This window comes from Jaculus jaculus, chromosome 15 (assembly GCF_020740685.1).
Source record: "Jaculus jaculus isolate mJacJac1 chromosome 15, mJacJac1.mat.Y.cur, whole genome shotgun sequence".
NCBI lineage: Eukaryota > Metazoa > Chordata > Mammalia > Rodentia > Dipodidae > Jaculus > Jaculus jaculus.
This window is the reverse complement of record NC_059116.1, coordinates 35,735,854-35,748,090: the sequence shown is the minus strand read 5'-3', so window position 1 is coordinate 35,748,090 and position 12,237 is coordinate 35,735,854. Positions and strand designations below refer to the sequence as shown.

The following is a 12,237-nucleotide window of genomic DNA, read 5'->3' as shown; positions in this document are numbered from 1 at the left end:
GCTCTTTTCGTTTGGTTTTGAAGCAGGTTTTCACGCTAGCCCAGGCTTTTCTAGCACTCATAGCAATCACCCTGCCTCAGTGTCCACCACTTTTTGAGATAGGGTCTCTCGTTAGCCTAGACCTTATGGATTTCATTAGACTGACATGTCAAGGAGTCCCAGGGAGCCGCCTGTCTCCACTTTCCCAGTGCTGGGATTTCAGGTGTGCACTTCCACACTCAGTTTTGTTTTTTTTTTTTTGTTGTTTTGTTTTGTTTTGTTTTGGATTGGTTTGGCTTTTGGTTTTTCAGGTAGGGTCTTGCTCTATCCCAGGCTGACCTGGAATTCACTAGAAAGTCTCAGGGTGGCCTCGAACTCATGGCAATCCACCTACCTCTGCCTCCCGAGTGCTGGGATTAAAGGCGTGCGCCACCACGCCTGCCTCGCACTCGGCTTTTGGACATGGGTTCTGGGAGCTGAACTCAAGCCCTCCTGCTTGTGAGGCGTGAGGCAAATACTTGACCCACTGAGCCACCTCCCCAGCCCCCGCTTACCTATTTATTTAGTGGTGCTAGAGACGGACCTGGGACCTTTGCACTCTCACTGAGTCATACCACAAGCCCTTTATTTTCAATTTAATTAAATTTTTTTGAGACAGTGTGTTACAACACCACCCTCATCTCTTTTCTGAAAGCTGAGAAAGACTTAGAGAATGAAAGGATTAGAGGGCGAGGTTTTACCCTCAGACAGGTTGCTAAGCCTTCCAGCTTGCCCAAGTCCCCAGTCACACATTAAGGCTAGAAAATTTTTTTAAAAAAGTAGGGGCTAGAGAGATTGCTCAGTGGTTAAAGGCACTTGCTTGCAAAACCTGATGGCCTGGTTTTGATTCTTCAGTACCCATGTAAAGCCAAATGCACAAGCTGGCAAATGTATCTGACGTTTGCAGTGGCAGGAGGTCCTGAAGCATCCATATGTGCTCTCTCTCTCTCTATTGCTTGCTCTTTTGTTCCCGCTCTCTCTCCTCTCCCCTTTCCAATAAATAATTTATTTTTAAAAGAAAGAAGAAAGGATGGAAGAAGAAAAGAACTGGGCTGGTTGCATACACTTTTAATCCCAGCACTCAGGAGGCTGAGACAGGAGTATTGCTGTGAGTTGAAGGCAGCCTTGAAGAGGGAAATGCTGCCTAAAAACAAAAAATCATCAAAAACCTGGGCTGATGAGTCAGATAGTGCCATGATGTCGGAGGCCTGTCAGAAGTCTAGACACAAGTCACTATGTCTTCATTGTCCCATCTGTGTGTGTGACCAGATGCAAAGCCAGGCAAAGCAGTTATTTTGACCTCTGCTTTCCCTGGCTCTTCATGCCACATAGAGGGTAGAAGCTTCTTCATAAATGTCAAAACTCCCAGACCAGTTTGGTGGCTGGCAGCCAGGAGTGATTACGGAGGGAGCATTCACAGTGAGGGTTGGGGGTGTGGTCAGTGGTAGAGTGACAGCCTAGAACCCACAGTGAGGGCTGAGGTGTGGTCAGCAGTAGAGTGACAATCTAGAACTCACAGTGAAGTCTGGGGCATGGTCAGTGGTAGAGTGACAGCCTAGAACTCACAATGTGGACTGTTGGGCATCATCAGTGGTAGAGTGACAGTCTAGAACCCACAGTGAGAGCTGGGAGCATCGTTACTGGTAGAGTGACAGCCTAGAATCCACAGTGAGGGCTGGGGGTGTGGTCAGATGTAAAGTGACAGCCTAGAACCTACAGTGAGGGCTGGGGGAGTGGTCAGTGGTAGAGTGACAGCCAAAAATCCACAGTGAAGGCTAGGGTCATGGTCAGAGTTAGAGTGACAGTTTAGAACCCACAGTGAGGGCTGGGGGCATGATCAGTGATAGAGTGACAGCCTAGAACCCACAGTGAGGGCTGGGGGCGTGGTCAGGAGTAGAGTGACAGCTTAACACCTACAGTAAGTTCCTGTGGGCGTTCAATGATGAAATTCAGCCTAGAACTCATGAATTCTGGGTCATGGTCAGTGATGGATGACATTGGGTTCTATCCTCAAAATCATAAATGAAAAGTCAGTCATTTGGGCACATGCTAGGGAACCCATTTCTTGGATATTACAAAGTCAACACACCCTGATCTCATACCCTGTCCTCCACATCCACACAGCCTTTGTAGAACTCTGGGGACTCTCTGCTTAATAGGTGTTTAACTAATGTAGCTGTCTAGGAAGTGCCCTGCTGGCCTGGCTCTCTGCCTGTGCCCTGCTGCAGGAGAGATTCGTTGCCTGAGCTGGTCAGGCCTGTTGCCCACTGGGCTCTTCCCAATGGAGGCACCCGTGCCTGGCCTCAAGGCTATCCAAGAGTGGCTGCCAGCTGCCCAGCCTGGGTACAACCACAGGGCATGGGGCCGAGCTGGGCAAAACCCTGCCGGCCACTGCCTGGATGGCAGAGTCAATCAGGGAGGAACTGCTCCTATCCACTCCCCTTCTGAACTGACAAAGTGAGGCATGGGGCCTGGCCTATGTTGCTTACAGCTTACTGGGTATTATTTCCCCAGCCTTCCAGGCAGATAACGTGGTCACAACTGCAATCATTCTCATATTCCCATGAGTGGCTTGCTACTGCCCCCTTCACGGATAGGAAAACTGAGGCCTGGAGCTGCTCAGAGCCTTGGGCAGGATGCTGCTTCATCACCTCACCCAATTTGGCCTTGGCCAGCTGTTGTAAGAACAGCTGTTATAGCTCAGAGCAGTTCAGCAACTTGCCTGAGGTAGTACAGCCATTTGGTCCTGCCTTTGTGCAGTGTAGAAGGGACGATCTTTCTAACACTGTGGGGTGGTTACTGCCACCTTTTGTCTTTGAACCACAGGGTGATGGTATGGGAGGTGTGTGGCTGCATCTGGCTATGTGTTGTCCCCACCCGCAGCCCCTGGACTGCATCCTGCATCCTTCATCCATCATCACCCAGGTGGCCGGAGCTCTGAGCTCGTATAGCTGACCTCAGCATCTGCCAAGGAGCTGATTATTTTTAGATAAGATGGAGGAAAGCAGGGAGAGGGAGTTCAGAGGCAGGCAGGAGACTGAAAGTGTACTGTTGCCCCTCAGGCGCTCTCTGGAAGCTCAGAATGAGAGCCCAAGGCCAAGTAGGTGTGAGGATGCACACCTGCCCTCCAGCATTGAGGAGAGGAAGAGGTGAGAGAGAAAACCTCACAGTCTCCATGATAGAGCCCTAGGACCCCGAGCCTGCCTACCTCATGTTAGGTACCCACGTCTGTAATATGGGCAGATGGATCACTAGAAGATGCTACTAGCTTTATTTCATACATAAGCTCAGAGACAGCAGGTCACTTATCCAGGGCCACGAAGCACAAAATGGCAAAGCTGGGATATGAACCCAGGTCAGTTGAGACTCCAGCTCTTATCCATGTTGGAGCACATGCAAAGGGATGGCCATACCCAGTGTGGATGTGTACTAGATCTATAGGGACCCAAGGGGGTGGATATCGAGTGACCAGCTGATCTTGCACACAGCCCTGTGGGTCCCGAAGGATACGGTCCTTTGTGTGGAGTGGAATCAGCACAGAGCCAGGCCGGGCCGGGAGTGCTGCGTAGATGCCTCACGTCCTCTGAGGTGAAAGTCCATGCTGTGTCACCCAATGTTGTCTCACCTCTTTACAGATGCTGAACAGAGTGGCAGTCCCCGAGCAGGGATGGGCTCCGACCAGGAGGACAGCAAGCCCATCACACTGGGTGAGTACAGGGCCAAGGGAGGGGGGCTGTGTCCTGCCTCAGCTTTAAGGAGGCACCGTTGGTGGAACCTGCATGAGGGACTGGCCTGCCATCCTAGCTACTGGGAAAGCTGAAGCAGGGAGAGCCAGAGTTGAAGGCCAGCCTGGGCCACATGAGATTCTGACTCAAAATGAAAAGGATGGCTGGGGGAGAGGGCTGGGAGGCGGCTCAGTGGGGGAACAACTCTTGCTGCAAAGTGTGAGGTCCTCAGTTCAGATTCCCAGCCCCCATATAAATGCCGGTGCAGTGACAAATTCCTGTCACCCCAGCGCTAGGGAGGTGGAGATAGGCATTCCTTGGGGCTCACTAGCCAGCCAATGTCACCTAACTGCTGAACTCCAGGTCAATAAGAGACCTGTCTCAAAGGAAATGGACAGTGTTCCTGAGGACAGCACTGAGGATGTCCTGTTACACACACACCCCTGCAAAAAATGAAACAGAGAGCTGGAATCATGGCCCACCAGTAGAGCACCTGCCTAGCTCACCCGAGACCCTGGGGTCCATCCCAAGTCCCAGTACTGCAACAAAAAGAAAAGACCAAGAAATCAGTATTGGGGGCTGGGAAGATGGCTCAGAAGTTAAGGGTACCTGCCAGCTGCCTGTGCTCAATTCCAGAACCACCCAGTGACGCATGTGTCTGGAGTTCATTTGCAGGCAAGAGACTTTGGTGTGCATGTGTATACACACACACACATACACACACAGAGAGAGAGAGAGAGAGAGAGAGAGAAAATTTTTTAAAAAATCAGTATGTCTCTTGTGCTCTGTGAGCCCCATGGGAACATGTCACAGTTGCCAAGGGCTGACTAAAGATAAAACTGTTGAAGGTAATAGGTTGATATTGTATATATGTAATTACAATGATTGTAATGGGGAGGTAATATGATGGAGAATGGAATTTCAAATGGGAAAGTGTGGGGATGGGGAGGGAGGGAATTACCATGGGATATATTTTGTAATCATGGAAAATGTTAATAAAAATTTAAAAAAAAAAACTGTTGAAGGGGCTGCCCAGCTCCTCCTGCCAACCTAGGACACTGAGGACTACTGGTATAAAACAAGTGGGAGCATTTCCTTGAGGCAGGAAGGTTGTAGGGAGCATTGCCCCACCTGGACTGGCAGGTCTCCTCTACTCTGCCCCTGACCCCTCCTTGGATCTCACAGTCCATGTCTCCTCCACCTTCATGCTTCTACCTTCTGGGGTCAAAGCCAAAGTCCTTACCACAGCCCACTAGGCCCTGCCCTCCCTCACTGCCCCTCAATCCCTCTGCTGAGGATTCACAGGCCTTCTCCATGCTCCTCTACCACGGGGCTCCTTCCTGCCCCAGGGCCTTTGCAAAGGCTGTGACTTCTGTCTTGGGTCTTTGCATAGGCCATGTCCTCTATTGCAGGCCTTTGCATGAGCTGCATGAACAGCAAACTTCCCCTTCCTCTCTTGACCTCCCAGGGGCACAGCTTAGCTTTCCTCTTCTAGAGCTCTTTCCTGAGCCCTTCAACTCAAACTGCCTCCAGTAGCCGCTTCCCTAGAGTCCTCAGTTTACTTCCTTCCCATGAAGCTGCTGGTTGCCTGTCATTTGTTCAGGGATTGTGTAGCCCAACAGAAGGTCACATCAGGGGCAGAGGCTGTGCCTGTCTTAATCACTGCACCCCTCAGCATCTAGAACAGGGCCTGCACGCAACAAATGTTATAAGAAAAAAAAAGGGGAAGATGGATGAAGCCAATTAAAAGATGGAGAGAGATGAGACCAGTCCTAGGGAGCTGGAAAGGAAGGAAGAAGTGGGTGAGGACAACTGTGACGGAGGGAAGGGACAGAGGCCAGCTAGCTCCACAAGGCTCACAACCCCTAGGCCAACCTTCCCCAGTTGTGGGGGGGGGGGGCTTACTGTCCTATGTCTGTGACCCAAGCCCTGCCTGGCCTCTTAGCATTTCCAGGCACTTCCCATGAAGCCAGATGTTGGAGGAAGGCGGAGCCTTGGGGCTGGGCTTGGCCCTTGACCAGCTGCTGGGGGAATCTTGTCCTCCCAGCCAGCCAGGGAGTCCCCCAGACAAACAGGAAACCCTGACAAGGGCAGGGTGGAGGGACCACGCTACCACCAGCTGGCCAATGGAGTCAGCAGGAAATGCTCTGGTCACTTCCCTTGGACACTCAAGGGCCACCACCCTGTCCTCTCCAAGAGCTCATGCCCTGAACCACCTAGCGTAGGGACAACAGAATCACCGCTCTGTGTTTATGATGATTCTAGCCAGGGAGCCCTGGGGCCTGGACAGCTGGGAGCCAGGACAATGTGGTCAGTCACCTCTCTATGGCCCATGCTGCCCCCTGGGGGCAGAGAAAGGAACTGTTCCCACCACTACCACCAGAGCCAGGAGACCTGCAGATCCCCCAGCTCCAACCCCTCTTCCAGTGCTTTTTCTGCTTGAACCTGCTGGCTTGCAACTTGCAGGCTGTGTCCCAACTCCACAGCCCGTGCACTGGCCCTTCCATTCTCCATTCCCGCTGCAGGCAACATTGGCAGAGGTGTGGGAACATTTCATGTAAAACTGCCCTCACCAGTGCCCAAGAGGGGACGGCTGCCGCTCAGGGCACTCTTTCTCTGCTATGCACCCTCCAGGTGGATATGAGGTGTCCCTCTATGGGAGTTCTGTGTGGGACACACCTCACTTTGGATTCTGGTTGTGGTTTTTTTTTTCTTAATATTTTTATTTAAAAGAGAGAGAAGAGAAAAAAAGATATACAGAGAGAATGGGTGCACCGAGGCTTCCTGCCACTACAAAAGAACTCCAGATGCATGTGCCACTTTGTGCATCTGGCTTTACATGGGCACTGGGGAACTGAACTTAGGCCATCAGACTTTGCAAGCAAGTGCCTTAACCACTGAGCAATTGCTCCCGCCCTGTTTTAACCATTTTTAAGAGTACTAATCAAGAATTAAGGTACCATGTAACCATCACCACTAGCTAGCTCCAGAACATTCCATCACCCCAAAAGGAAGTCCCATCCGTCCTTATGAACCATTACCCATCTGCTCTCCAGCCCCCACAAATCTACTTCCTGTTACTGGATTAATCTGCTCTGGATATTTCCTATCATGGAGTCCCACACTAAATGGCTATTTGTTTTGAGGTAGGTCTCACTCTAACCCAGGCTGACCTGGAATTCATTCTGTAGCCTCAGGCTGGCCTCATTCTCACAGCAATCCTCCTACCTCTGCCTTCTGAGTGCTGGGATTAAAGGTATGCGCCAACATGCCTGGCCCCCAAATGGCCTTTAAAAAACATTTGTGGGAGCTGGAGAAATGGCTTAGCAGTTACAGAATTTGCCTGCAAAGCCAAAGGACCCAGGTTAAATTCTCCAGGACCCACATAAGCCAGATGCACAAGGGGCACATGCATCTGGAGTTCATTGCAGTGGCTAGAGGTCCAGACATGCCTGTTCTCTGTTGGCCTCTCTTTCTCTCTCCCTCCCTCTCTCTCTGCTTGAAAATAAATAAATAAAATTTAGCCAGGCATGGTGGTGCATGCCTTTAATCCCAGTACTCGGGAGGCAGAGGTAGGAGGGTCACCATGAGTTTAAGACCACCCTGAGACTACATAGTGAATTCCAGGTTAGCCTGAGCTAGAGTGAGACCCTACCACAAAATAAATAAACAAACAAATAAATAAATCTTTAACAGATAGGCTGGAGAGATGGCTCAGTAGTTAAAGCACTCGCCTGCAAAGCCTAATGACCTGAGTTTGATTCCCCAGTACCCACGTAATGCAGATGTGCAAGGTGGTACATTCATGTAGAGTTTGTTTGCAGTAGCTGGAGGTCCTGGCACACCCATCCTCTCTCTCTCTCTTCCTATCTGCATATAATTTATTTGCCACAGAGAGAGAAGTTTTTGGACCCAGGAACTTGGAAGTTCAGACAAGGTTCAGGCCTAAAGTTACACAGCAAGAGACACAGTAGAGATACAAGCTCAAGTCTGGTCTCTGTGACAAGAGCAGCCTGTCCCTGCGTGGGGCCTGTGCAGAGAAGGGAGCTGTCACTGTGGGTGGCACTGGGTCCCAGGGTGTGGAGGAAGAAGATGGAGCCTACTCAGGCTTCACCTGCTGCCCCCTCTTTCAGACACAACCGACTTCCAGGAGAGCTTCGTCACCTCTGGAGTGTTCAGCGTTACAGAGTTGATCCAAGTGTCCCGGAGTGAGTGTCCCACATGACCCTGGGTTGGGACCTCAGAGAGGCAGACCGAGGCCACTGTCCTCACCCCTGTGCCTTCATACTCCAGACACCCCATCACAGCCCCCAGTCCCCAGGCACTGAGACCCACAAGACGGGGCGATGCCGAAGCCCCCAGGCCTCGCGTCCTTCAGGACAACCACCGCCCACCCCCCAGCAGCCTTGCCCTCAGACATGGCTTTGTTTCTCTGACTCGGAAGGCGGTGTGCGGACCAAATGAAGAAGCAAGCTAGTTGGGAACGGGCCCCCGAGAGGCTCCACCAGCCCTGCGGCCTCACTCCTCTCTCTTCTCTCCTTGGCCCGACGCAGCGCCCGTGGTGACCGGGACAGGACCCAACTTCTCTCTAGGAGAGCTGCAGGGCCACCTGGCCTACGACCTGAACCCAGCCAGCACCGGCATGAGAAGAACGCTACCTAGCACCTCCTCCAGCGGGTAGGCTCCGGGGTCTCACCCATCACCCCACTTCTTTCCGAGACCAGCCGTCTCCACGTTCCCACCTGGCCTAAGAAACTCCTAGGCATCCTTCAAAGCCCAAGCCCAGCGCCCCTTTCTGCAGCCTTGACGGGGGTCCCCCGAGCAGGTGTCACTGTCCCCGTCTATAAAGTGGACCCTAGCCCTCTCTCCTAGTCTCCACCCTTCTAGGCCTCCAAACACAGGCTAGATTCACACCTCAGCCCCGCCCCTCTGAGCCACCCGCTGCCCGCGTCTCCATGGTAACCGCCTTCCTTCCTCGCCCCTTAGGAGCAAGAGGCACAAATCGGGCTCGATGGAGGAGGATGTGGACACGAGCCCCGGCGGCGACTATTACACTTCGCCCAGCTCCCCCACGAGTAGTAGCCGTAACTGGACGGAGGACATGGAAGGAGGTAAGCCCAGCCGACGAGGTGACTTCCGGTTGGGAAAGACCGCCATCTCCCAGCAGACATTGCGTGGGCGCCTGGGGCAGAAACCAGCCTAGAGCCGCATAGCCTCCTGGGAGTTGTAGTCTCCTATCCGAACATTGGCAATAAGAGTCCGGGTGTATGTGTTCCTGTAAATATTTGGTTCCGCTGGCAGGATTCTCCTTTCAGGCCTCCTGTCTTCTCTCCGCAGTTCCTGAGTTACGGGCGCGATTCCTCATTCAGCCTGGTATCTGTCCTAGAATCCCTCTGCTCCAGGGACTCTACTTGGCCTCTTCCCCGTTTGAGGGGTCAGGAAATGGTGTGCAGTGAGGCCTGTGGGTCTGCGGACCACTGCAGAGGGAATATAGCTTCCCGCGGGTTCTTGCAGGGTCTGTCTCCCCACATTTGAGAAATATATTCTCTGTGCAGCCCCATATCCTGAGTTGCTCACCGGTGCCCTGTGGTCACCAGTGTAGTCTGCCCTAGCAGCTTCCTGTACCCCTTGAAGCCAACCTGCGGTCCCCCTTTCGAAGGAAGAGCTTGGAATCCCAGCTCTATCACTGCTGCTTGCTGGGTGTGCTGAGTGGGTGATCCTGGGCAGGGGAAGCGACTTCTCAGAGTCCCAGATCATTTCCAAGATGGGGGTGATGAGATCAGTTATTCTCAGAATGTGTGTACAACTTCATCCCGCACCTGAAAAGTGCCAGAAAAGTAGAGAATTTACGCTTGCTTGTTTCCTTATAAAATTCCCATGTCTTAAACCGGGTGTGGTGGCGCACGCCTTTGATCCCATCACTCAGGAGGCAGAGGTAAGAGGATCTCGCTGAGTTCGAGGCCATGAGAGTACATAGTGAATTCCAGGTCAGCCTAAGCTAGAGTGAGACCCTACCTTGAACCCCCCCCCAAAAAAAAAATCCCCTTTCTTTGAGTCGGTCTCTGGTACATCTGGTTGCCGCAGTCCACAGTTCGTGGTGCAGGTGTCCAGACAAGTGCCTGCCGAAGAAGCTCTCACCCCGAGTATCTTTCGTGCTAACTAGACAACGCTTTGTGGATTGTAGCATCTCTGTGACGCGGTTTTTATCAGGCTTGTCTCTACAAGCTCTGTATTCAGTGATCTGGTGGTTGCTTGTATGAAATAGAACTCCCAAAAAGACAGGGCTTTTGTTGTTGTTAATGATGATCTTTTCTTTTGTTTTTTAAGGGTTTGAGTTCGATTCTCCAGGACCCATGTAAGCCAGATGCACAAAGGGGCGCATACATACGGAGTTGTTGGGTTTTTTGTTTGTTTGTTTGTTTTTTTTTTTTTTTGCAGTGGCTGGAGGCCCTGGCGCATCCATTCTCTCTCTCTCTCTCCCTCTCAAATAAATAAATAAATAATATATTTAAAACAATTATTTATTTATTTGAGAGGGAGGGAGGGAGAGACTGGACATGCCAGGGCCTCTAGCCACTGTGGTTCAACTCCAGGCACATGCGCCACCTTGTGCATCTGGCTTACATGGGGGCCAGGGAATTGAACCTGGGTCCTTAGCCTCTAGGCTTTGAATTCATCCAGGCTTCGAACTCACAGCCATTCTTCTGCCTCTGCCTCCAGAGTGCTGGGATTAAAGATGTGTGCCACTATATCTGGCCTGCTTTCTGTGTCTGATTTATGTGTGTGACATGGGAATTGAACCCGACTGGCAGGCTTTCCAAGCAACTGCCTTTACCCAAACCATCTCCCTAGTTCCCTAAAATAATTAATTTTAAAATATTTATTTATTTATTTGTCAGGGGGGAAGAAGAATATAGGTGTGCAAGATCACTTGCCACTGCTAATGAACTCCAGACACATGCATAATTTTGTGCACTTGGCTTTATCTGGGTACTGGGGAAACCTAACCTGGGATGGCTGGCTTTGCAAGCAAGAACCTTTAACCACTGATCCATCTCCCCAGTCCCCTAAAATAATCATTCGTGAAGGATCAGGATGTAGTTCAGTGGAAAATTGAGAGTCTCTGGGTCTCTCCTGGTTGTCATTCCTGCAGTGTATGAACTTGAGCCTGTGTCAGTGGTCCTCATCTGTGAGGCAGTCACACCCCCACCCCCGTATTACAGAGGGAGAAACTGAGGTCTGGTGGAAGTCATTCACACAAGGCCTCAGAGCTGTCCAACAGAGTTGGAGGCCAGCTGGCAGTTCTGAGTCCCAGCAGCCTTTGGGAGTCTGGAAGGAGTGGTCAGTCCCAAAACACAGACTTGGCCAAAGCGAGGAAGACAGGGTCAGTTCATTGGTTTAGTGGCCTTACTGAGACACTAGCTGGTGGCCAACTAGACCAAAAGCTAGAACTGGAGAAGGAAGTGAAGAGGGAGGGCCACCAGGCAGTCCTGCCCCAGGGGACCCTGTATGATATCTGAGGACTTGTGTGGCTGTTATGGGAACGCAGATGTTTGTTGAGTGGGGTGGTGGCTGCACCTGTTGACCTTGTGCTCATCTGGGGTGGTGGCTAGGATGTGGGGACTCTAGATCTCTGTGTGAGACAGGTGGGGATGCCTATCTCCAGCCATGGAGCTCCGAGGGCTGCTTCTGCCCATGCATCTGGAGGAGCACATCCTCCCCCTGCCCTGGGCCAGCTCCCATGTGCCTGACTCTGGACACCTGGAAGTGTCCTTGGGGAGGTGTGGCTGTGGAGGGTATGGGGTCACCTGAGGCATAACAGCAAAAGCAGGTGACATCCAGGCGCTGCTGTGCCCTGGCATTCAGAATGCTGAGGTAGGAGGATAGCCATGAGTTCAAGATCAGTCTAGGCTACAGAGTGAGTGAGCAGACCCCTGGGGGACTCTTAGGGCAGCAGGGGATCCAATCAGGTTGACTGCTCCATGAGATCCTGGAGGCTGTAGGAGTTGTGGGGCACAGAGCAAGAGGCCACTCAAGTATGTTTGTTTAGGTTCTCCCGAATTATGCCACCCTGGCGAATCTGAACAGCACAGGACAGCCACGGGGTGTCCTCGGAGCTATGCCACAATGGAGGATCTGAGTGGCACAGGATGGCCACGGAGTGTGTGACATGGGTTCCATGGACTGAAGATAGGGCTGCCTTGGGCTGCAGTTTTCCCCAGACAGTCCAGGGGCAGGGTGAGCTCTCCATTAGGAGAGAGATGCAAATAATGTCAGACACCGGCTTACCTCATTGAATCACCATGAAGAACACAGAGGGTCCCTGCCCTGTCACAGAGCTCTAGACCCACTCGTTGGCTTCTCTTGCCCCACCAGCTTCCTCAGGGCTCAGTGCTCCTTGGCAGACAGAGCAGCCTTCTGCCAGATTGTTAAGGCGTGAGGACAGGGCCTGAGCTGTGACAATTAGAGCGCAACTGTGTGGCCCTGGGCAGCC

The 12,237-nt window shown here is 52.0% G+C and overlaps 1 protein-coding gene across 3 annotated transcripts in view; it reads left to right on the top strand.

The window, feature by feature from the left end:
- Window positions 1–12,237, top strand: part of Nfic (nuclear factor I C) — a 59,533-nt gene that overhangs the window by 36,784 nt on the left and 10,512 nt on the right. For all 3 annotated transcript variants that reach the window (XM_045134857.1, XM_004654943.2, XM_045134856.1), the window contains exons 3-6: window positions 3,654–3,725; window positions 7,877–7,951; window positions 8,297–8,420; window positions 8,730–8,854. In XM_045134857.1, coding sequence (XP_044990792.1) covers window positions 3,654–3,725; window positions 7,877–7,951; window positions 8,297–8,420; window positions 8,730–8,854 — 396 coding nt within the window. The remainder of the gene's footprint in view (window positions 1–3,653; window positions 3,726–7,876; window positions 7,952–8,296; window positions 8,421–8,729; window positions 8,855–12,237) is intronic.